The sequence below is a fragment of the Spinacia oleracea genome, chromosome 4 (assembly GCF_020520425.1).
Source record: "Spinacia oleracea cultivar Varoflay chromosome 4, BTI_SOV_V1, whole genome shotgun sequence".
Taxonomy (NCBI): Eukaryota; Viridiplantae; Streptophyta; class Magnoliopsida; order Caryophyllales; family Amaranthaceae; genus Spinacia; species Spinacia oleracea.
In genome coordinates, this window is record NC_079490.1 from 120,658,587 (window position 1) to 120,685,175 (window position 26,589).

The 26,589-nt window shown below is 36.6% G+C and overlaps 1 protein-coding gene across 2 annotated transcripts; it reads right to left on the reverse strand.

Moving 5' to 3' along the window:
• Positions 1-995: 995 nt before the first annotated feature.
• On the reverse strand, positions 996-14,055 carry LOC110792169 (probable S-adenosylmethionine carrier 2, chloroplastic). 2 transcript variants are annotated; one of them, XM_021996978.2, is made up of 12 exons: positions 13,899-14,054; positions 9,325-9,429; positions 5,897-5,983; positions 5,635-5,707; positions 4,985-5,075; positions 4,243-4,296; positions 4,064-4,159; positions 3,804-3,893; positions 2,649-2,700; positions 1,757-1,818; positions 1,565-1,645; positions 996-1,370 (listed from the first exon to the last, which is right to left on the reverse strand). In XM_021996978.2, exons 1-12 carry the CDS (start codon positions 13,930-13,932, stop codon positions 1,266-1,268), a joined length of 930 nt encoding a protein of 309 aa, XP_021852670.1. In that variant the 5' UTR covers positions 13,933-14,054; the 3' UTR covers positions 996-1,265. The 2 variants fall into 2 exon arrangements, with proteins under 2 accessions (XP_021852670.1, XP_056682630.1); XM_056826652.1 differs by lacking the exons at positions 1,565-1,645; positions 1,757-1,818 and having other exon boundaries at positions 13,899-14,055.
• Positions 14,056-26,589: the final 12,534 nt, after the last annotated feature.

A 26,589-nucleotide genomic window follows, 5' to 3' on the forward strand; every position in this document is an offset into this window, starting at 1 on the left:
GTGAATTTTCTTGTTTTTCTTTCTCACTTTTCTCCTATTCCACCGTCTAAACCCTATATTTAGGATTTATGGCTATGGCTAGAGATAAGGGTAAAAGCAGGTTCGTTGTTGATACCTCCAGTGAGGGAGAAGAGGAGGAGATTCCTCTGGACAGGCCAAGGAAGGCCAACGAAGGTATCTCTTGGTCCCGGTGCCTCGGGAAACACCGCTACTGATGGAGGATCCGAGGGTAGAGCTCGTGTTGATTCGGGCAAGAAGGTTGGGACCTCTTTGGGGTGCTATTCTGCTTATCCTCGTTTTTATACAGAGGCGGATCAGAACTCAAGACTTGCGCCGATCCTACATGACGTTGAGAATCTTGGTGGGCCGCTAAACAAAGCCTAAGATGGGATGTGGCTGGTGAGGGCCGGGAGAGGTCACTACCATCGGGTGGTCGAAGACTTGTGCAATTTTTTAAATATACTCCCTTGTGGAGTCGCCACTGTCAGGGGGGTCAAATAAAGGGTTTAGGGTCTCTTAGTTGTCTTCCCTCGCGAATGTGTGGCAAGCAATATTAAGTAAAACGGGACTAACTGTGGGCGTAACAAGTGTCCAACTCCACCCTAGGGTAACTATTACGCCTAAAAGTATCCCCCGTCCCTTCTCATCACTAGGGGTGAGTATGTGTTGAGCACTTGAACGGATGTTGTTATCAGAATTTGGTTTCCGATCAGAAGATAACCAATAACTCTAACATTGATTTCCATGAACCAATAAGTTCAGACACCAGAATTTCTAGTATCTGAAATTTCGAATCGAAAATCGAATATCCGATATGATATCCAATTTATAATTTTAGACTTTATTACTAAATTATAATACTTCGTAGTACTTCGTATTATTCTATAGTAATTTTCAACATTAACATATGATTTCGTCTACAATGGATAATTTTGAGTTTTGAGATTTTAAGGCGTGAGGTACAATGCTATAAAAAAATTCCATTCACCATCCAATTGGGAAATATCGAGTTGGTGTTTTATTGAATTAGTTGAGGATCATTGATTAACAATAGTTTCTCACAACAACAAGCATCTTGTTACCTAAAACTCTTGACGGACTAGCTACAAATTCATCCTTACTGTAGGATATAACATTTTTCTACAGTTGGTTTTAGCATCACCTCGTGACTTTACCAACTATAAGTTTCAATATCACAATAAGATACAAAATTTCCTACAAAAATAAAAATTAAGAGTGAGATGCTTCTTCGCAGTTTGGGAGGATCAAATCTTGGGCTGGCCTTTGGACAAAATTTGCTTCGTCTTCTCCAAGACACCAAAAAATATTGAGCCTCCGATTCCAATCCATACAACTCTTGGTCCAATGCCCTGCAGTATACAAATTAAATACACAGCTTTACTACTGTTTTTGACAATAAATTTGTTAGATATATTAGAAAGAGGCTTTTCTCTTCTACTAGAGTAGAGTCCCTTTTGCTCGTTCTTCCTCTTATATTCGCAAAATCACAGTTAATGATACTGGTACAATCAAGAATATAGTCGAATATAAGATAAACACCAACCTTAAAAAATACATGACTTCCTTCTTCTCTCAGTATGGTCCTCACACAGTCATATATGCCCTTGTACTGCTCTCTAGACCCCTAAAGAAACAAGACCAACGTTGATACAAGGATAGGCAGCAGAATTAGCACATTAAATTTCACATCTAAGAAGATTTAAGCCGGGGGAATGTATGATGGGTCATTATATACCTGAATCATCAGTCGTGTCTTGATCACATCAAGAGGCGTTGTTATAGCTCCTGTTATAGCTCCTGTTCAATAAGTGAGCCTTAAATCCATCAAGTTCAAAAATGGACGGATCGTGTTATGCCTAATCTTCTTTTCTCAATATCTTGCACCCGTTATAATTTTGAACATCCTAAAATTGATTCATCTTAAAGCTATATAGCTTAGCTTAGACCATATCGCAAAATTGTCCATTTGAGAAAAATCTAACTCATTCCCAACAAGTATTCTACCCTGATGAACATTGATTTTGCTTCAGTGGTAGGACCGATGAAGGTTTTAGGCTTGAAAGCCATGGCTAATTGGCTATGGATCAAGGTTCACTGTGAAGAGGTAGGGACAGAGGAGAAAATGTTGTTGGGCCATGGTTTGGGGTCTGAGAGAGGGCCAACCCAAGATCATATCCCTACCCCAAACGGATTCCACCTTGACTTTATCTGTGCTCTAGATATCACACCAGGGACAGCTCATAAAATTACTGTAGCAGGTGTAGATCTTATCTGTCAGTGCTGAAGCAGCTAACAAACCTATGCTGAATGGGACATGAACTATTAGTACTCAGTTATTTAACCAGTAAAATGTTGCATCATAAGTTCGTATTTCAGAACTTTATTTAGCATATGCATATCAGCATATCCATGTTGCATCCTAGACAACTTCTCATTAACACTAGAAGAACCATTAGTTCAGTTCACAAGAATCCGAGAATATGTACAACTGTACAAGGATGGAGTTTCATACAAATACCAGAGCACAGAAGACTGCAGAGAAGCAGACGTCTGAAGTTCATATTTACTTACTACGAGTAGTACTTAGCACCATAGAGAAAGACAAAAATGGTAGTTTTAATATTTACCTGCAAAAGCACCAATCAAAGCATTTTCAGGGTCATTCAGTTCCCTCCTAGCCTGCAAAAAGGGAGATTGTTTTTTATCAATGGGCATGGTAACCAGCTATGTCTCTCTCCATCAAATCATCAACTCCTAAAATGTTACAAAAGAGAATGAGAAACTATTCAATAACATATGCTGAAATTCGTAACCTAAAAGCAGAATGAACAAAGAATCTATTTGAAGATTCAGAAGAGGGTGCCAGTGTCTGTTAGACAAAGCTATAACAGAAAATCATCAAAAGTGTCATTGGGTTTTCTATGATCACACAAGTCAAAAGTAAAAAAGATGAAACAATAAGCATTGTCGGAACATGAAAATCAAGGAACAACATAATTAAAGATGATTCCCTCTTCACACTTTGGTTTGGCAAAGAATTAGAAGTAACAATAGCAGAATGAAAAAAAAAATAGCAGTAGCAAATGAAGAGAGAAAAGGTCAATTTTAAGCTAGAAAGAGAAAATTGGTTGATGTGATGGAAAGAGAAAAATAAATACAATGTTTAAATTATTACTTTTGAATACTTGTATATATACTTCTATAGAAAATGGAGAATTAATTTGTGACATCCAAAATAGAAAAGCATTTCACGTCTCTAGGGAGCTTATATATAAAGAACACAAGTTAGAAAAAAGAATTGGATTGTTGAGAAACTTTTGCAAATATACAGGGGTTGCCAACCCCTGCAAAATTTCCTAAATGTTTTCCCAGTGCCATTACATTCAGATTCCTAGTGATATTAGTTGTTCCCTATTCCAATTTGCAGGTATCCCATAAAGAACTCAGTTTATTAAACATGTGCTGTGGAGAATGAGTGAATTCAGCAGATATATGTTTTTCATGATAAATTTTTTAAATTAACAAAATTTAATTTTCGTCAAACATTGAAGATAGAAATTCGCAAGGGTAACTCACAAAAGAAAATTTGGCAGCAACCAGTTTGTTATTGATGATCTTTTTTAGCTCTGACAATGAAGATCTTAGCAACATTACTACAAAGCTTCATTTATCATTTATCCCGTAAGCAACAGGACCCGACAAATAAACATACTAAGATCACAAAGCAGACATGATGAAATATCTCTACAAAAATAAAAATCTAATCAAGAGAAAGTGCTCACTGCTAGTTTATAACCAATCCTTATTTGCTCATAAATACAAAATTGCATGGCATCGAAAGGCAAATCACGCAGTAGAAAGGATCCATAACCCTGCAACAGAAAAACAAAATTTTAGGATTCAACAGCATCAGTTAATAAGACAGCATCCCTCACAGTCACAGCTACATTTAGAGAAGGCATGAAAGGAGAACATTGTGTACTATACCAACTTGACAGACAAAAGATTTCTATTTCTGTAACAAGCAACAGATCTCACTTACCGCATAAAGGCCTCTGAAGCCCTCTCTAGAAACAATCATGCGCACTGCATTAGGGGCTGTAGCAAATTGACCTGTCTGCATCCTTTGTTTCACAACCTATAATATTGTTTAGGATGACATTAAAGTACTAAACCGCATACACTGATAAAAGAAAAGAGTTGTGGAGTATATCTTGCTACCTCTGTTGGGACTCTGACAATAGATGAGGCAGCTCCTGCAATGGCACCTGCAGACTAAATGAAGTTTAAAACTGGCTATTTGTCTAACAAAAGCTATTGGCATGGACTAATTGATGAAAAATTAAATAGCAAATTTATTGGCGTTAGGAGAGATTCCTCAAATATATTGCAACCCCCTCCCCCACACCTCCTTCCAAAAAAGAAAGAAGAGAAATAAAGAATTAGGTTACACAGGACAATACTGCAACACATTAGGTTCCCCATAAGGGCAAATAAGTGGGATGACTGGGATCAGATTAAAAGCTTGCTATTTTCATGATTTTGTCACAAGTAAGTATAGGACTGTTTAGACACATGTTTTATCACGTCCACCATAATCCAAAGTTATTAATGGCCAGTAATGGTCCTTTCCCCCTTTTTTATAATAAAAACACACACACACAAAAAAACCACACAATATGAGACTTCCCACATGCAAAGAAAATCTGCTTCAACACGCTATGCAATACTAAATTAAATTATATCATTACATCACTTCATCTTTATGGACAGTTTTCTGTGGTTTACCAGATGAAAAGTCTCACATGCACAGAAAACCTGCTTCAGCACACTTCGAAGTACCAAATGAAATTATACTACTTGTATTACAATTAGTAAGCCTGTCTAGCACGAAATTTTTTAACTCCGTCTTTGTTAGAGCTTACTGTTAGTTTTACCCATTTTGCTCATTTATGCAACTTACCAGATGAGCCAGAGCACTGAAGTTCTCAGGGAGAGTCTTTAACAATTTCTGCTTTAGTGGCTCGTACACACCCAAAAATATCGCAGAAGCCCTGAAATATTACAATGAATTTCACATACATATGGAAGGAAAGAAATAATAAATTAATAACTGACACCCTATACAGTTAATAATATGCATGGTCTCCTTACAAAAGAAAATTAAATATAACATACATGGTTAGGCAAAGAAAGCACAAGAAATAAACACTTGTATTATCACAGCATTACTGCAAAGGGCGGGGGGAAGGAGGTCGTATGAACAGAGCCTTACTCTGATGATTGCATAGAGGCTCTATCAGCCTTACCCCTACCAAAATCATTGTATATGTTTGATCCTTGATCCAAAAGGCAAATCGCCGGGCTTGCGATTTCAGCCTTATCCCTTGCTAAACAATTAAATAAAGCAATATACGCAATACTGCGAGAACCTGAAACTGACATCAATTGTATCCAGAATCCTGAAGTTGCTTACAGATATAGGCAACATAAATTCCGTACATAGCTGCCCATCTGTACGGCTGGGCACATACCCAAGAGAGACAGAAACAGAATGCAACCAAATGCATGAACATAAAAGCAGAAAGAACTATTAAAATGGATAACACTTACGGTAAAACACCAACCAAATTTCCAGACAATCCGGAGTAGAGGCCTTTAAAAATGATTTTGCCACCACCATGGGCTGCCTAGAGTTGGAAGTTAAGAGTAGGGAGTTTGTCAAAAAGAAAGTTATCATATGCATGGTAATGAGCAACAAAACAAATACAAAGTTTATCCTAAAAAGGACACATGATGTTTGAAGCTTTTTTAACAGATTAAAAACTATATCAGACTGCAAAACAACAGCAACACGATGTTGAAGATTGTAGACCTGCCTGCAGCCGAGTTTTAATTGTATCTATCGGATATAAGGCTGCTTCTACCACACTGCCCGCAACAGCTCCAGCTACAGCACCATCTGTGAAAGACATACATGTATAGCATCAATAACTTGCATACTTGCCACTGCTCAGTGTCTTACCACAATGCCAAATAGTATGATTAACCGTGAATCCATCAACATTAAATTTTTTTATTTTTAGAAAATGTGGAATCAGCCTGGACTAACCAAGTAAAGAGTTTGGACCACTTACAAGCGCATAGAAGGTTCCATCCCACAACCAATTACCAATGGGAGGAGTAGCTCCTCAAGCTTATAAAGTGGTTAACAGCTAATAAGAACATCTAACAGCTAACTCCAATAAACCGTATCAATTTTCTATTTGTTAATAATATTCCTCCTTAACTAGACTTCCTCAGTTCCTCACACTATCGATTAACCAACTTTTGCTTCTTCTGAATAATTTGGATTATCAAGGGCTTTGTAAATATTTCAACACTCTAGTCCAAAGACTTCACAGATTTCAGGTAGATTTCTTCGCTTTCAATGCTATCTCATAAAGTACAGCTTAGTGTCAATGTATTTGCTTAATTGCTTCTACAATGAGAAATTGGATTTTCCGCCAAATCAAAAGCTGACTTGTTATTAATCATGATCTTGGTGGGTTCATGACTTCATGTTGTAACAAGGTAAATCTCTTTAAATAATCTACTTAACTACTCCGTTTATGGAACGACAAGCACAAGAAGTTGCACCAACATATGCAAATTCACATGAAAAGAAAGTGCAAACAAGTTTCTTGTTTACTCCATGAAACAACATTACTTTTCACTAGAAAAACCAGACCTGCTCTTTTAATCATCCACATCTCCAGTGAACTTACTATTGCAAATTCGCAATAAACCTTAGTACGAAATCTTTGATCTTATGAATTGTAAAAAGAGCAATGCATAATCTAGGTACATTTTCTAATTGTTTGAGAAGTAGATGGATTCTCCATGAAATGATTAACAAGCCAACTCAATAAAAGATGCTTGGCTTACTATAGTTAAGTATCGAAAGCCTCCTACCATTCACCTTTTCCCCACTTTGATAATTTTAAAACTTCACGCCAGTACGCCACATTCCATTGGGGTGCTAACTAGGTTAACATTTTTCTAGTATTACTTCAGTATCAGATTCTTATGAGATGAAAATGACATCAACAAATTGTGAATCTTCGGTGCCCACGTATTAGAACATGCATCCAATTTCTTTCATCTTATATTCATGCAACATGCTTTTCTTGAAATCATCAAACACTTCTAATAATATTTCATGTAAATATAATTATATAAAACATATTTACCGTCCAACTACTTATAGGCAACCATTCCACAGTTGTGGCGGTTACTTTTAACACATAAAGTGGCTTCGTTAATCTCAGTCCTTTATCTTTATGCCCCTTGACAACAAAATCCTATTGAACATACTTGAGTGTACACCCGTTCCACTAGAATTCTATTGAAAAAACTGATTTCACATCAAAATAGAAATTAGCAACCTCACTATATCTAGTCTGACGAAATTAACAACCTCACTATATCTAATCTGACAATGGGAGAAAATACATCTTCATAATCAGTGTTTCACTTTTACTTTAGCAACAAGACTAACTTTGTATCTCTCTATATCACCATAAGAATTTTTCTTGACACTGAAGATCCACTTGACTTCTATTGTTTTCAAACCTCTTATAGACTTCGGTAAAAAAAAAAAATAGACAACCTGAAAGACCAGTGATATCCCTTTGGCACTTCACAAGAACTACAAGAGTCTCTGCTCAAACTTAACAAAGGTAAAAATGTGCAAGGAGAAGAGTCACAAGCACGTAAATCGTTACATCAAAATAAGGGACAACTATTATAAGATTCTTTCTCCTCAGCACTTCAACCCATTAACGAAATGTAATCACTTCGTCAAATTTAACACATTATCTTTGTCGATGATAATTGTCTTTGTGTTGCTTGTACTATAACTTCTAGCCCTAAGATTTTTCATCATACCCAATGAAATCAATTTCTTTGATCAAATTACACAATGCCTATTTTAGCTAACACTTTCTGAAAAAACGATGTCTTAGTCTGTAACCTCTAGATAATAGTTTTTTCGGTAAAATTTTAAAATTTCAACATACAGTGACCATTACATAATGGGACAGCCTATTTTTAGTTTGAAGCGGATATGGGATAATCACGGTGGAGGGGTGTTGTGGAAATGTGGCCAGAAGCCTAGAACAAGACAAGGAGACTTTTAGCTGCAGATCTCCAAGTCAAAAGACTTTGTAATATAGGTTGATTACTATACTAATATGCTTCTTTATGATGCTAATCTAAGGTGTATTTTAGGCTTGGAATTGTGCAACGTCTTCTTTCTTGCAGCTCTTTTATATCTTCACTTCAACTTACACCTTCTAACATAACAGAGTAGATAACTCAAATTCAGTTGATAGGCACCAAATTTTCGTGTATCAACTTCTCAAGAGGTCTTTAAACTTTAGTTCTTCAGTTGAAGTACCCTTTTTCTTCTAATATATAAAAGAAATTATTTGTTTACTTACAAAAAAGTAATAATTATTATTCAACTGCCACTGATGTAGAATACACTGCTTAAAACATCCCAATTTTGAGAAGCAGAATTTCAATGACGCACACTCCCTTTGTCACTTAGGTTTTCTTACTTTTCACTTTGAGTAACTACCTATCCTAGATTAATTTACTACTCTGTGGCAAAGGGAAAATGCACAACTCTATTAGAATGTGCTGCTTTTGGAATAATTTAGCACTGCATATTTTGATAGACAATCTTAAATACATTTGAAATAAAATTATGATCTCTTTAAAGTATATCCAATTTTATGAGAAGAAACCAAAGCCCTTTGAGAAAGTAGCTGGGAGGGTTGCATATTAGCCACTTGACATTTCTACTTCACCAGATAAAGGTTTTATCATATGGAGATACTACTGACATTTTATTTCCTCACATGAAGTAACCTTCTTAGAAAGCTTTCATAACATGTATGGTCCAGTGTATAAAAAGGCGCACCAAGGGGCTGAGGCACAAGGCGTTCAGTGCCATTTATGGTCTGGGCAAGGCGATTTTGATGAGGCGCACCTAAGGCACAAAAAGGCGCACCTTGAGGCGCATTAAGGTGCACACCATTTTTTCACAATTTTTTTTTACTTTTTATTAGGGCGCCTGACTTCAATGAGGCGCACCAGGGGCTGGGAACTCTGAATCGCCTTGGTGCGCTTTGAGCCTTTTTATACATTCGTGTGGTCATAAAAGTTCTGATTAAGCATCCAAAACAAGGTGGTAGCTTGTCACATACGCTAAACATTTTTCACAACAGAAGTTTCTGAATACAAAAAGTAACATACCACACAGAGATTGCAACAAATTCAACGGACTTTCCTTCATGACAATGTCAGATGCAGAAATCTTTTCTTGCTCTTTAGAGGAGCGCAACTGAAACTTCAAGGCACCTGTAAGACGTTACATGTTATACAAACAACCAATGTGCTCAACACAGAAAGAGTGGCTGAATATAGATAGAAAGGTCGAACAGTAGCCACACAAGGTAAAAGAAAGAGAGAAGTAGAACACAGGGTAGGCCCAATCTATATAAATATACTAAAAGAGAGGAAATCAATGTGGTAATGACAAATATCACTCATTGGTTGGCCTCTCTTTTAATATAAATAATAAAATTTAAAATGAAATAATTAAACATCTTTTTTAATTTCCATAAGTGATAAATTACTCCCAAAAATAGTTCCACCTAGGCGTGAGATATTGTTCCCAAAGTATAACTAATATTTTATTTAATTGCAGAGCAGAAGTATATATTATCTATATGGAGTATTATTTTAGTTTATTGGAAGAAATAGCATAAAGAATTGAGATACTATCGTAATCGTCGTACATAAAGTGAATATCTTCATTGGTGTTTCCCTATTTTACGTTTTCATACGACCAAAATAATACCCGTTCAAACAAATCTATTAGATTTTCTTAAACTACATAAGATACAACCATTCTAAAACCCACGTATATAATGGTTGTATCCTTAGTTTTAAAAAGGGTGAAGCGCACTGAAGCGCAAAAGGGCCCTGGAGCTTAAGCGCAAAGCGAAAGCGAAAGCGCTTTTTGTAGGCGAAGCGCACCCGGAAAGAAATAATAAAATTTCAAAAGTTCAGAAAATATGGAGAAAATATGGAAAGGACATATGCAAAAAAAAAGAGAAATCAAAACGATTAAAGAAAAATTCAGAATCCGACGGGAGAAATCCGGCGAGAAAGCTAGAGAAGTCCGGCTATGGGAGAAAATTGCACTAGGGTTTTCAAAAACTTCCCAAATATTCGCTTTAAAAAAAAAAAAAAAAAATCACGTGATATTTAAAAAAGAAGATTAGAGTCACGTGGCTTTATTTTTATAAAAAAGAAGGGTCTTATGTGCCAACTACACGAAGCGCAGAAGCACCGAAGCGCTAGGAAGCGTGCGCTTCCCATATATCGCTAGGCTTCGGCTGGCAAAAGCGTTTTGTTGTGAGCTTCCGAGCTTCCAAGGCTTTAAGCGCAAAAAGGCGTGCTTTTTAAAACTAAGGTTGTATCTTATGCTTTAAAAAGACCATTATACGTGGGTTTTAAAAAGACCAAAGTATAAACATTCATCATCATTATCATTACCCCATTACCTCAAAGAGGCTCCCGCAAGAAGCGGGGTAAGGGGGGTCAGGTGTACGCAACCTTACCCCTGCAATTGCAGAGAGGTTGTTTCCAATTGACTCAAAAAGCGATAACGGGACGACAAGGGGACGATCATCTTCTACTTCATGGAAAGGAAGCGAAGAGGTTTTAAGAGCCATTTTGATTTAGTCCATTACATCCCACAGCCAAAACAACAAATGAATCTTTGGCTCCATCGGAAATGGACACAAAGACCAAAGTATAAACAAATTATAAAAATAAGTTCATAATTACTTTGGTGGTATAACCATTATAAGATAAACGTAAGATCTTATATACTGAGTGGATGGAAAAAGGACATAATATGTTATATACGGAGTGGATGAGATTAATAAGTCATATCGTGACCCATTGTATTAATCTTATAAGGATGAGATTTATAAGGATTATATTATAAAGGATACATATGCAAAAGATGTTGGTCAACCGTAAGATACCAAGAAAGTATATACGAAGTATAATTATATCCTTTCCCTCCAAAAAAATGTATAATTATATCCAGACCCGTTGTATATTTATCTACAGAGTGGATGAAAAAAGGATATCTAACGGGTAAGGGGATTATAAGATATTATATACAGAATATATAGAATAATGTCAAAATCTTAATTATAGAAAAAAAAATTATAGCATATATACTCATAAAATATCTTTGACTTTATTACTAATTTACATACTAACTAATGTGTAGCCGACAATACTGCATCAATCATTTCTATATAAAATATTATGGAATCCAATATGGAGTATATTATACGAATATAATGTAAGGATTTTATTTTTAAAAAAAAAAAATTAATTCTAATAATCCAATCTTTGGGCCATTTACTTTTAATAATCCAACCTATCGATTATTATCTAATAATCCAACCTTTATACCCCATTCGCTTTTATTGCACCCAAATGATCAGTTACCGGCTAACAAGGTTACACCCACTAACCTTGATTAAGAAAATATAAAAAAAATTATTGAGCCTCTTTCATGCCTAAATTCAACAATTAATAGAAAAAAAATTAAAAAATGAAAGAAAATTAAAAGGATTTTTTTTAAATAATTATAATGGACTAATAACAGCATGCCACGTGGACGTATGATATCAATTGTATCGAATTTATAATATTTTATTGTATAATATCAATTGGTATATAAAAAAGGACATAGAACGGGCAGAATATCACTTATTCATATCTCTAATAATATTTGAATCCCCTATTATGAAAAATAATTCAATTAATTCAAAATAGCGTAGACTACTTGGATTGCTTTGTTGTTGAACATTCAAAAAAGAAGAAAATAGGAGTTCTAAATAGAATTTCAGTGTCCATATTAATATTTGTAGTTTATTAATCTATTAACGTAAACATTTCCACTATTACTCAAGTAAATAGATTGATTTTAAATTAGTATATAGATTGATGTTAAAATTTTATATACCGTGAATCGCACAAGTGATATACTAAATACCCTTGCGATAATGAACTATTCGATATACATGTAACTTAGTTATCGACGCGGGGATAGAGGAAAGTTTTGAAACCCCCCCCCCCCTTTGGCCCCAATATGGTTGACCCAATCATTGGCCCAAGTAGGCGGAGATGGAGATAAGTCTTGTGGGTTATATATGGGGATAAAAAAAGTATCTTGATGCGGGTAATGGGGGGTAATGGGGTTATCCGCCTTCTTTTTGGGACGGGAATAGGGTTATCCACCTTGGCTAAACGAGCAATGATGAATTGTGGATTAATTGTGGATTGGACTTGAACGCCTTGCTGGTATTTTATCTAATTGATTATGAGTATATCAATACTATTTTAATACTATACTACATATTATAATTTTGTTTGCTTACCCAATCGCCCTGAACAGACAACTAAGTTGTCAAATACTCTAGAACAAAATTTTAAAATTCAAAACTCTCAATCAAAAAAAGTAAAAAATTGTCGGACCTAGGGTTGAGCTTGAGGCGGGTGCGGATTCCCGCGCGAGGGATTGAGTGGGGATGAGTTTTATTTAGTTCCCCGTGAGGATGGGATAAGGATTGAGTTTGGAATGAGGATGGGTACCATACTTATCGTGGGCCGGAAATGGGGACAAGTTAAACAAAGACCCCATGTCTTGTGCATTTGTCCCAGGCGAATGGGATTTGAGAAAAGTTTTGTGTGTGATAGGATAAAAATTGTCCGTTGAGGGTGACGGGGCGATCGAGGATGGATTATAAATTGGATCCGTCCACCTTTTTTATCCTTCAATAATTAATTAAAATATGCATATATATCACCATTTTTACTACTAACATGCATATTATAAAATTTGTTTATTTACCTATTTATTTTAACAAGACAGCTATATTGTCTAATACTCTAGAATAGAGTTTAATTTTCAAACTTGTTTTACGAAAAGAAAATGTCGAGTCCAGGGGTGGGTTTGAGGCGGGTGTGGATACCCGGATAGGTGATGAAGTGGGGATGAATTTTAGTTCTTATCTCATAATTAAGACGAGCAAGAAGGGATTGGGTTTGGTACCATACCTATAGTTGGCCGCTGTAAGCCTCTAATGTAACCTATTGAAGGTAGAAATTGCACAAAAGCATCATCCTTAACAACTACAGAAGTTACGAGTAATGGGTGAAACCATGAAAGACCTTTGAACAGATATTACAGAGCATAAATAAACACATTGCACAAGTTACCACTATTATAACAAAGAAGGATCTGCAATTTAACATTGTTCACAAAATCCACATGACTTACTACAACAGTTTGTTCAGCAATGAGTAGCAAAAACAATTTAAAAGTATAGCTCGAAGTTAATTTAACATATGAAACTTATTGATTGGTGTTATATTCGAGCTTCAAATGTCTTACAACCGATGCAATATCATCTACTCACCAAAACGTGATCTTATCGACTTAAATTTGCTTAATTTCATCACAAATTTAGTTTAATTTACAGTAGTTCTATTCAATTGAAGAGAGAAATTTCTAAATCAAATTCCCATTATTATTCTGTTTCAAAGGATTAATTCCATACATAATTTCAAATTTTGAATTATTCAATGCAATTAACAACTCACAGCAATTGCATTACTATTATAAATCACCCAACAACGAAAATTCAATTGAAATGTACCAAAAGATTTTGTAATTAACAAGAGCAATGAAGTTTAACCAATCAAACTAAACGAGATCCAAAAATTAGACTCACTTGAGGATGCATTTGCAGATGTTTCTGTCTTCATTGCGGCCTTGCGGGGGGTAGAACTTGAAATGGAGAAAGGAGGTGAACTATTATATCTCTGGTAAAAGTGAGGCGTGAATTGAGGAGGAAGTATTAGTCATAAAGCATATTGGGCTTCGAGGAAGTCTTGGACTCGAGTGGCTTGTGTCCATATACTAATACAGAATCTGGAGTACCAATACAAAATATGTTAGTACTAATACAAATTATGTGAATATCAATAACACAATATGACTTGTATTGGTGGTATTTCTAAGCAATTTTGCATTTTGGTACTGACATATTATGGGTTGGTACTCAAAATGATTGTATTTGGATCACTTGTGTTCATATGGACACAAGCCACTTGAAGTTTAGAAACCCTCATTGGGCTTCAAGGCCTACAGACTGTAGCAGTGCTACAGTAGCCAATATAGCCAAAAATAAAATTAGTGAAATTCCTAATACGGAGTAGTACACTTATGACTTGTACTATTGGCTTTTGCCAACAATACACTCAATATAAATTGACTTGTCAATAGTACATTTATAATGTTCACATCCTTATTACTATGAACTTTTTCATTAGATAGTTTAACTGAGGTACCATTGGTTAAAAAACAAAAATAGAAAACAAATAAAGAAACCATAACACTTCCAGTTTGAACACACTTTAATTCGGACAATTTTCTATGTGATGATTTTCTGAAGAAACTCTTCTTTAAGTCTCAAAGCAATTTCTCTATTGTTGGTTTTCTGTGCAGTAGTTCCTACAGCAATGACTTTGGTTACAGTCTAAATTGTCACCGAAATGCTACTATATTTGTTACCTGAAGTCGGTATATATGTGCTGATTATTTTTTGCTTGAAGAGCACATACAAGAATCCTTTGAAGACGGATCATATATCATTTTAGTAATCAGAGTTAATGATCTTCATGAGACTGCATATTAGGCAACTTCGGAGCCATAAGCCAATGTTACTCACTAGTACACAACTACACTGTATTAATGCATTACACCACTGGTCCACTATATATACAAGATATTACACCTCTTGTTTGAACACAACCTTACATTCATATTGTAGGATTAATCGAAGGCTGGCCTTGCAGAAATAGAAGGAGAGAAGAAGGAAAAGAGCAGCCTGGAAAAAGATAAAAGACTATAAAATGTCCACAAGTGTGGTTGTTTGTTTACTTGTGAGTTGATTGGTAGTGAATGAAATAGCCACAACAAAGGAGGATGATGCACTCGGTTAATAACTTGCTGAAGTTTGTGGTATTATACTATGATGTACTCCGTCAAAAAAAAAGCATACTATGTGAATTAACATGGAAAATATGCGATTTGTTTGTTTTTAATTTTTAACTTTTATCCCAGTTAAACGCAGTTAAATATTTGATGGAATAGGTCATGATAATAAGAAAGTCAATATTTCAAGTGTACCATTGGCAATATGATTAAAAATAAGTGTATCGTTGGCAAAAGTCAATAGTACAAGTGTACTAATGTGAATTTTCCATAAAATTATATTATTTTCTTACTGGGTAATGGATGATGACAGAGGAACAGAAATAGTGAGGTGGCTTTGCTGAGATGGCAAATGGAATACGTATATCATCAAGAATACAATAGGAATACAATAGAAATACATCACTACTTCTGATTTTCCCTCCTTTTTTTCCCACCTCTCTCATTTTCTTCTTCACTGGTTCCTTCTCCTTTTCTCCAATCTCCCTCCATTGTTATTCTTCACCAGTTCTTTAAGTTTCGGCAAGATTGAATTGGGGAAAACTAATTTCTTTCCCATAAACTCTAGTTTTAGATATTTAATTGGGGAAGAACATTTCAGATATTGAATTGGAGAAGAACATAAACCCTAGTTTCAAAGATTTAAATTGGGAGCGGAAATCGTGCAATTTTAGAGCGCGTTGCAGGCCTTGAACCTCGCCTGCCTTGTTTGCTGCTTCGTCTCGTCCTCGCCCACGCACACACTCGCACACAGGCAGCGGGCAGCATACGAGCTCGCGCCCCACACCGCACACTGGTGCACTTGCACGCTGCACAACACACCGCATGGGCGACAAGCTTCCTTGCTCGTTGTCGCATGTCTGCGCCGTGGCAGCAGCCCCTAAGGCCAAACTTGCTTCATTCTCTAATTTGTACAAGTTCGTGAACGTGTTTATAAAAATTAAAAAAAAAATCACAATATTAAATTTCATGAAAAATTAATAAATCATATTATTAATTTCACGAATTTAGGCGAAAAATCGAAAATTTATTAATTAAAACAATTTCCGACTACATGAATTTAAGAGATTAAAATTAGGGTTCATAAAATTTTAAAGAATCAAACTTTACCAAACTTTAGGCGATCTTTTAAACATGAGATCCCAATTAAGTTATCAACTAATTATAAAAAATGAAATAAAATCAAATTTATTCGTAATTCAACAAATTAATTGTAATTACAAATTAGGTTGCATAATTAACGAATTTAAATTTTGAAATTGTTAATCATATGTAGTAGGTCATTTATTAATTCAAAAATATTAAAAAGATTCGCAAATATTGGTTTTAACATCATTAAAAATTATAATTATGCATTCGAAAACTTAAACCCCCGAAAAGTCACATTTAGGCTTTTAATTTCCGAATTTCGGGTTCGGCCAAAAATTATTATTTTTTTCATAATTTCAAGACGTCGTTTACGTGCGGAATTCACTATAAAAACATAAGATTTCGATGAATATTGACAAAACTGCTGAAAAACCTGTGAATATATAATTAAATAATCAAATGAATTTGCAATTAATTACCACGACATTAATTCACCCCTTTAATTCTTGCAAATTTATAAAATTTAATCCGTTTTAATAATTAATTATGTAATTAAACAAGAGGCTCGTGATTCCATGGTTAGGTTATGAACAATCTGATGTCATGCGAAAAAACCATAAGTTGCCAGAAATGCACATAATCAATTAGCATAATTCAGATTACATACTTTGTGATGCGTGCCTTCCCTAACTGCTCCCTAACCGAACAAGAACAAGTTAGAACGCCAAATGTCGTCCCTCCGTAGAAAGTCCAAAACACGTTCAGATCCGCCTTAGGTTCAACCAACTAGTATATAATCTAAGGTGTTATGAATTCGGGATCTCACTTTATATCATAGGAAAAGTATATTGAGTTGTGTGTTTAAATATTTCACCCTATGGTGATATTTATAGCGTATGGTATATTCTAGAATATAATTAAACCTAACTGTATTAGGATTAGGATACTAGAATTAGGGATAACTTAGGAAATAAGCTAGCTTAGTTAGATTAGGAATCTAATCATAATCCTAACATAAACCGGTTGCTTATGGCCCAAGCAACTTGCATAGCAAGATACTTGGCGCCTAAGAAACCTTGAATCACCAATGTGCACGGCCCAATAGGCGCACGGCCCATGGGAGATGGCTGGCCCCTAAGCGCGTGTGCGCTGGCCCTTCTTGCCTGTTGGTTGGCCCTACGCGATGCGATGGCTTTGTGGCGCTGGCCTATGGGAACTTGCGCTCTACACCATGGGTGTTGGTCTAATGTTGGCGATGGGTCGGCTTGTGCTAGCCCATGCGTTGGCTCTTAAGCTGCCTTCGTGTTTCTGATTCGATTTTCGATTCTGGTAATATTTCTGATTCGGAAAATCTTTCCGTTTCTGAAAATATTTCCGATTCCGACAATATTTCCATTTTCGGCAATATTTACGATTCGAACAATATTTCCGTTTCCAGCAATATTTCCCTTTCAGATAATATTTCCATTTTTTTTTTTTTTTGCTAAGCAAGCAAGATCGAATAATATTAAAGCTCAAAACAAATTTACAACCTAAACTAACTTAGAGGTGAAACAAACCAACTAGGTTGGACCATTTCACCAAAGAGCTAGAAAACAGACCAAGCATAAAGCTTACAAAGTAGCAAACCACAAGCTATCTCTCCTACATACATTCTTAGGCATAACAAACTGAAGGAAATATGTCCTTCACCCAAGGTGCATTAAGTCTAATACCAAGGTTTAGATTAATTGCGAACAATTAATTCAGTGAGATCAAGTGATCGGAACAGCTAGCTGAAGCAATGCTTCCGATTAGTGAGTTCTAATAGATATTAAGCTCACAACTTACTCTTGACTGAACCTACAAGGTCACACCAATGGCATGTAACAGATCACCAGATGAAATGAATCGGAAATTCATTTAATAGCTTTTCGGGAATTAGTTTTGGAAAACGTATTATACGATACAACCTTGCATCAGAATCGTATATCGTATCGCGAATATTCGTAAGCTGGGCGAAACGAATAATCGTATCGTACGATGGTGATTCGTCGTAAACGATACGATAAATAATAGCCATAAGGCATTAGTCGCGAATACGAGGAGCATCGGAGCTGCCGGCTCGTCGAGCCAAGCGCGCAAGCGCGCAAGGTCCAACGAGCCAGCGAGCTCGCGAGCAGGCCAGCCCGTGGCGTGACACAAGCGCACAACAAGCAAAGCAACGCAGCAGCGAGCACGCGAGGCCCATGGCCCAGCTGCTCGGCTGTGCACGCTGTGAGCTTCGCCTGCAGCGTATTGGCTGTGTACGGGTCTGTGAGGCCGTGTGTGCAAGTGTGGCCGGTCAAGGCCTTGTCTTGGCCGGTTACACTAATATAATATTTAGTTATTATATTTTTGCACACAACACACAACACACAATCAGTTTTCCAGAAACCCTAAACCTAATTCTAATATTACGTTCTTCAGTTTTCTCTCTGTGAAAACTGTTCATCCCGAAAAGAAAAAATTCTTGAGTGATTGTCCAAGCTACGATTATCAAGACGGATTTGAACGTGTCGGTGAACCAAGAAGAGGAACGACAAGTGGAGTTCTTTTTTCGATTTCGTTGATACATTACTCGGGAAAATACACTTCGAATGTAAGTTTGCTTGATCTATGCTTTATACATGTTTCCTGGCTTTGGGGATTGTTCCGCACATGTTATGTATGTTTAACTGTATTCCCCTATAGTGATATCATGAGCCTTATGTATTCAAAGCATTTTTTAGCATGATTTAATTGTTTTTGCTGTTGTCGAATTTTTTTGGAATTTTGTTGATTTTTCGGAAGTATTATGAATTATTGGATTAATTGCGTAATAGGTTCTGAAATAGAAAAGATTCGTATTTTCAACTTTTCGAACCTTAATCTGATTGAAAACGATTTTCTAAGATCAACTCATGAGAACGGAATTGCAAAAACAGGCCGAAAAGTATGTGTTTTGGGGCGTTTTTGTTAATTTTCGAGTTAAAATTAATAAATTCGGAAAGTTTTTCAATTAATTGGTCGACCTAAACTACTCGGAATTGATTGAAATTTTGACACAATGCTGTTGGGTATATTCTTGAATTATGGTAACGATTTCCACCATTTTTTATAAGTATAAACCCTAATTTTGCTTTCCCCAAATTCGTAAATTTTAGATCACTAATTGATTTTTTAAATAATTTGGATCTAATAATTTGGTTAATTGGGAAAGGGAATAATTTCATGGTCAGTGGAGAATTTTAAAAATTATTGGATTAAAATTTTGTATAGTTTAGTTAACTTTAATCGACACTTAAACCAAATTGATTAAAATCTGAAATTTAAATGTTTGTAACGATTTAAAGTTTTAGATTTGATTATTTAAAAGTTCAAATTTTCAGTTGAAATCGTTTGTTCTTAAAATTTGAATAATGTTAGCCTTGATTTAATAATTTTATCGAAATTGGATTGTTGTTAAGTTAATTAAATCGTAAGAATCGTTATTTTTTGAAAATAAAAATCGTAACTTTTTTTAATGAAAAATAACTTAATGCAAACGTTCGTGAAATTAATTTTTTTTTTTTAATTAAGTTGGTCCGCAGACACGAACCAAAGGCACAAATTTGAGGTGGGGTGGACGTGTGGCTCGACGAGCCACGCGGGCTGCCACGCCTGTGCCGAGCCACAGCAACGCGGGCAGCAGCAGCGTGCTGCGTGCCGCGCGCACTGGGCGAGGAAGGGGCAAGCAAGGCAGCTTGCCTTGCGCAGCGACGAGCACAACCGCACACAGGGGCAGCAGCAATGCTGCGGGTACGTAGGTGCGGGCTGCGAGGGGCATGGGCTTTGCTCGTGTGCCTTGTAGGCCAAAGCGTGCAATGCTGGGCTGGGCGCAAGCCTAGCCCGCACATGCACACAAACAATTTTTTTTTGTTTCGTTGGGCTTGACTTTTATGTTTGCATTAATTTGGGATAACGGGATAATTATTAATTATTTTATTTACATGGGCCGAGCCGCGAGTTTAATTTAATATTTAAATAATTAATTATCCGGAATAATTATTGGTTTGAGTGGGAGCCGCTAAATGGAATTAAAATGAAATAATTATTTTTAATTATTTTCGTAGGTCGCATTATTTTAATTAAATTCAATTTTAATTAGAATAAAGTCTAAGGATTAATAATTTGGAAATTGATTAATATTTTAGGACGCGTTTTTGTGAACGTGAATTTTAATTAATTCACGTAAATACTTGCATAATTAACATGGGCCATTCGTTTTAGCATACGAATGGGTGAATGCATAGAATGTACATTTTATGTAATGTATGTACTCCAAGTGACTAGTATGGCCATTTAGGATAGTTAAATACGGTATGCGAACCGTTCTATCTTTGAATGTAAAGTTTTAAATATGGTCTGCGTACCATGGAAATTTGGATGTAATTTTATTATTTTCAAGTATTTCTAAGTTTAGAACTTTAAGTTAGCAATTGAATGAAGATTCAAGACGATGCCAAGCTAACAAGATGGTGAAGAAGATTGGATGCTTCAAGGCAGGAGTTTTGGGCCATACCTGTTCACCAATTTATTTATGCAGTTTATATATATTATGCTTGAATGAATTTATATTATGCATGAATAGGTTGTTTGTATGACTCGATTAGATTTAGTTCACTAAATAATCGAACCAACATAGAAACAACTAGGTCCAAAGAAATATTGAGTTTAAAAATTGCTTTCCAAATCAAGCACTTACAAAAATCTAAGGATCTAACGTAGTAGGTTTACGCCAAAGCGAAGTGCTATATTAGTTGACTTAGATGGTAAGACGTCCCAAAGGAGCACGTTGATTGTGGTTTCAACTCAAACAACAATGGCATTATGTTGTGGCAATGGGATAAATTATGGTATTAATTTATTAACCAAGAGTAATTTGGAGATTACTAGCAATATGTTTTGCTTACCTAGAATCTTAAACTACTTAAGACATGCCAAAGCTGCTTAAGGTTTTAGGACTTTTAGGGTCTTGGAATCGTTTTATTCATTTTTGGACCATGTTTTTGCTTTTGCATGAATGAAATGTTTAATAGCTTTAATGATTGCATGCTAGCATTTATTTTAAAGTTATTAATGTTAGGTTATGATACATATGACAATTCATAAATCATGCGGAAAAACCATTAAGCCAGGAAAACATATTATTTACACATAACCATTTAGCATAGTTTAGATGCATACTCTTTGTTGCGTGCCTTCACTAGCTGCGCCCGAACCGAACAAGAACAAGTCTTTAGGACTCCAAGTGTCGTCCCTCCGTAGATAGTCCACAACACGTCCGGATCCGCCTTAAGATTGACCAACTAGAATCTCCCTTAAGGTACTATTATTTTTGGCACTTTATAGGCAAATGTATGACTGAATTTTGCTCTCAAAAACTCACTTTGAATACTTGAAAACCCTATGTAAATATGTGACCCTAGGCACCTATTTATAGAGTTATGGAAAAGGATTTGGAATCCTATTAGGATACTAATTTATTTAATTATAATCCTACTAGGACTCTAATTAAATAAACTAAATCATTTAGGATTAGATTTAATCATATGACAAATCCCGGTAGCTTTAGGATTCGAGTAGCACACAAACACACACGCACGCACAGCAGCCCACGAGGGGCGCTATGCGCGCGCGCGCGCAGCCCGCGAGCTCGCAGCCCACTGCCGCAAGCCCACACGCTGCCGCAGCCTTGGCGCGCGCTGGGCCTGCCTTGCGGTGGGCCTGGCGCAGCCTTGGCTGGTGCGTTTGTGGCGCGCTGGCTTGCTGGGCGATGGCCCGGCTTCGTGCTGGGCCTTCGTCTGGCAGGCCTCGTCTGATGCTAATTCGTACGATACGCTTCCGATTAAATTCCCGGTTCCGGAATTCATTTCCGATACGAACAATATTTAATATTTCCGATTCCGGAATTAATTTCCGTTTCGAACAAATATTTAATATTTCCGTTTCCGGAATTATTTTCCGATTCCGATAATATTTCCGATTCTGACAATATTTCCGTTTCCGGCAATATTTCCGATTCCGGCAATATTTCCATTTCCGATAATATTTTCCGATACGTACCATGTTTCCGTTTCCGGCAACATCTACGACTTGGATAATATTTATATTTCCGATACGATCCATATTTCCGTTTCCGGCAATATCATCATTTCCGGAGTATTCATTTCTTGCCTGTGACGATCACAGCTCCCACTGAAACCAAGATCCGTCGATTCCGAATTTCCATAGATGGAGTATTTAATGTCATTAAATACTTGATCCGTTTACGTACTATTTGTGTGACCCTACGGGTTCAGTCAAGAGTAAGCTTTGGATTAATATCATTAATTCCACTTGAACTGAAGCGACCTCTAGCTAGGCATTCAGCTCACTTGATCTCACTGAATTATTAACTTGTTAATTAATACTGAACCGCATTTATTAGACTTAACATTGAATGCATACTTGGACCAAGGGCATTATTTCCTTCAGTCTCCCACTTGTCCTTAGGGACAAGTGTGCATTTCCTAATTCCTTTGTCGCTTGATGCTTGCTCTTGAACATAAGGTAAGAGTTGTCATCCTTATTATGTCTAGAGGTGTTCCTCGGTTTCAGAGTTCAACTGATCAAATAAACAGATAATCATAGCCTATGATTCATCCGAGCACGGCCATGCATTTCACAGTTTCTAGCTCTCCGAGTGGCCTTGTACAACTTTTAAGCATCTCATCCCGATTTATGGGAGGACAATCCCAATCTTGCGATCTTGAGATTAGACTTCTTTTGATAGGTGATTACCTGAGCGTTGCCTTTATAGCCTCCTTTTACGGTGCGACGGTTGGTCAACGTCAAAGCAACCAGTTCTCAAACAAGTAATCTCAAATCACTCAGGTATTGAGGATTTAGTGTCTAATATTTTAATGAAATTTACTTATGACAGATTTTCATCTCTTACAGTAAAGTTTCATAGGTCTTGTCCGATACTAGTCTTCCCAAAGTAAGTATCTATGCAAATGATTATGACATTGCCATGTCCACATAGTTCAAGAAACAGAACTACTAGTCATCTTGCATTCTAATCGTCTAACGTTTTCTATGCGTCCAATTTTATAGAAAACTCCGACTAGGGACCAATTTCAACCTTTGACATTCAAGTTCACTTGATAGACATTTCTTAGTCACAGGACTGGTCCTGACAGTCTATCTTGAATATATTGTCAAATTGAAGGGACTCATCATTTAATAAACCACAAATTAAATGGAAAAATGAATTCTTTTCATTTATTGTGAATGATTAACCAATAATGTTTTACAAAGATTTAAACTCTAAAACTTTAAAACATTAAACAGAGACATCAAAGCCATTCTCCAATATGCTTGATTCTCATAGCTGCAGTGTGCAAGTTGTGCTTCGCCTGCGGCAGAGGTTTAGTCAATGGATCTGATATGTTGTCATCAGTTCCAATCTTGTTTATCTCGACTTCTTTTCTTTCAACGAACTCTCGTAGAAGGTGAAATCTACGAAGTACATGCTTGACTCTCTGGTGGTGTCTAGGCTCCTTTGCCTGTGCAATAGCTCCGTTATTATCACAATACAGGGCTATTGGTCCTTTAATGGAGGGGACTACACCAAGTTCACATATGAACTTCCTTAGCCATATAGCTTCCTTTGCTGCTTCATGTGCAGCAATGTACTCCGCTTCAGTTGTAGAATCCGCAATGGTGCTTTGCTTAGCACTTTTCCAGCTTACTGCTCCTCCGTTGAGGCAGAAGACAAACCCAGACTGTGATCTGAAATCATCTTTGTCGGTTTAGAAACTTGCGTCCATATAGCCTTTAACAATTAATTCATCATCTCCACCATAGACCAGGAAGTCATCTTTGTGCCTTTTCAGGTACTTCAGAATATTCTTGGCAGCAGTCCAATGCGCCTCTCCTGGGTCTGACTGGTATCTGCTCGTAGCACTGAGTGCATACGCAACATCCGGGCGTGTACATATCATAGCATACATTATTGAACCAATCAATGATGCATATGGAATCCCATTCATTCGTCTACGCTCATCAAGTGTTTTTGGGCACTGATTCTTGCTTAGAGTCATTCCATGAGACATGGGTAGGTAGCCTCGCTTGGAGTCCGCCATCTTGAACCTATCAAGCACCTTATTGATATAATTGCTTTGACTAAGTCCAATCATCCTTTTAGATCTATCTCTGTAAATCTTGATGCCCAATATGTACTGTGCTTCTCCTAGATCTTTCATCGAAAAACATTTCCCAAGCCAAATCTTGACAGAGTTTAACATAGGAATGTCATTTCCGATAAGTAATATGTCATCGACATACAATACTAGGAAAGCAATTTTGCTCCCACTGACCTTCTTGTATACACAAGATTCGTCTGCGTTCTTGATGAAACCAAAGTCACTGACTGCTTCATCAAAACATATATTCCAGCTCCTGGATGCCTGCTTCAATCCGTAGATTGACTTCTTTAGCTTGCATACCTTTTTAGCATTCTTTGGATCCTCAAAACCTTCAGGCTGTGTCATAAACACAGTTTCTGTTAAAACGCCATTTAAGAAAGCAGTTTTGACATCCATCTGCCATATTTCGTAATCGTAATATGCAGCGATTGCTAACATTATCCGAATAGACTTTAGCATTGCAACTGGTGAAAAGGTTTCATCGTAATCCACACCGTGGACTTGCCTGTAACCTTTTGCAACCAATCTAGCTTTGAAAACTTCAAGTTTGCCATCCTTGTCCTTTTTCAGTTTGAAAACCCATTTGCTTCCAATGGCTTGGTAGCCATCTGGCAAATCGACCAAATCCCATACTTGGTTTTCAAACATGGAGTCTAATTCAGATTGCATGGCTTCTTGCCATTGCTTGGAGCTAGGGCTCGTCATAGCTTGTTTGTAAGTCGCAGGTTCATCACTTTCAAGTAATAGAACGTCATAGCTCTCGTTCGTCAAAATACCTAAGTACCTTTCCGGTTGAGATCTATATCTTTGCGATCTACGCGGGGTAACATTTCTAGTTTGACCATGATTCTCACCAGATTCTTCTAAAGATCTCTGAGTTTCATCCTGAATGTCATCTTGAGCATTCTCTAGAGTTTGTTGTTCGACTCGAATTTCTTCGAGGTCTACTTTTCTCCCACTTGTCATTTTGGAAATGTGATCTTTCTCCAAAAAGACACCATCTCGAGCAACAAACACCTTGTTCTCAAATGTATTGTAGAAGTAATACCCCTTTGTTTCCTTTGGATAGCCCACAAGGATACATTTGTCAGATTTTGGATGAAGTTTGTCTGAAATTAATCGTTTGACGTATACTTCACATCCCCAAATCTTCAGAAAAGACACATTTGGAGGCTTTCCAAACCATAACTCATATGGAGTCTTTTCGACAGCTTTAGACGGAGCTCTATTTATAGTGAGCGCAGCTGTGTTTAGTGCATGTCCCCAAAATTCTAATGGAAGTTTGGCCTGACCCATCATTGACCTGACCATGTCTAGCAAGGTTCTGTTCCTCCGTTCTGACACACCGTTCCATTGTGGTGTTCCAGGAGGAGTCAATTCTGATAGAATTCTACATTCTTTCAGATGGTCATCAAATTCATAGCTCAGATATTCACCGCCTCTATCAGACCGCAGTGCCTTAATCTTCTTGCCTAATTGATTCTCTACTTCACTCTGAAATTCCTTGAATTTGTCAAAGGATTCAGACTTATGCTTCATTAGGTAGACATAACCATATCTACTGAAGTCATCAGTGAAAGCGATAAAGTAGCTGAAACCACCTCTAGCATTTGTACTCATTGGTCCACATACATCTGTATGGATTAAACCCAATAGTTCATTTGCTCTTTCTCCAACTTTAGAGAAAGGTTGCTTTGTCATTTTGCCAAGTAAACATGATTCGCATTTACCATAATCCTCTAAGTCAAATGGTTCTAGAATTCCTTCCTTTTGAAGTCTTTCTAAGCGTTTCAAGTTTATATGGCCTAATCGACAATGCCACAGATAGGTGAGATCTGAATCATCCTTTTTGGCATTTTTGGTATTTATGTTATATACTTGTTTGTCGTGATCTAATAAATAAAGTCCATTGACTAATCTAGCAGATCCATAAAACATCTCTTTAAAATAAAACGAACAACTATTGTCTTTTATTAAAAAGGAAAATCCCTTAGCATCTAAGCAAGAAACTGAAATGATGTTTTTAGTAAGACTTGGAACATGGAAACACTCTTCCAGTTCCAAAACTAGCCCGGAGGGCAACGACAAATAGTAAGTTCCTACAGC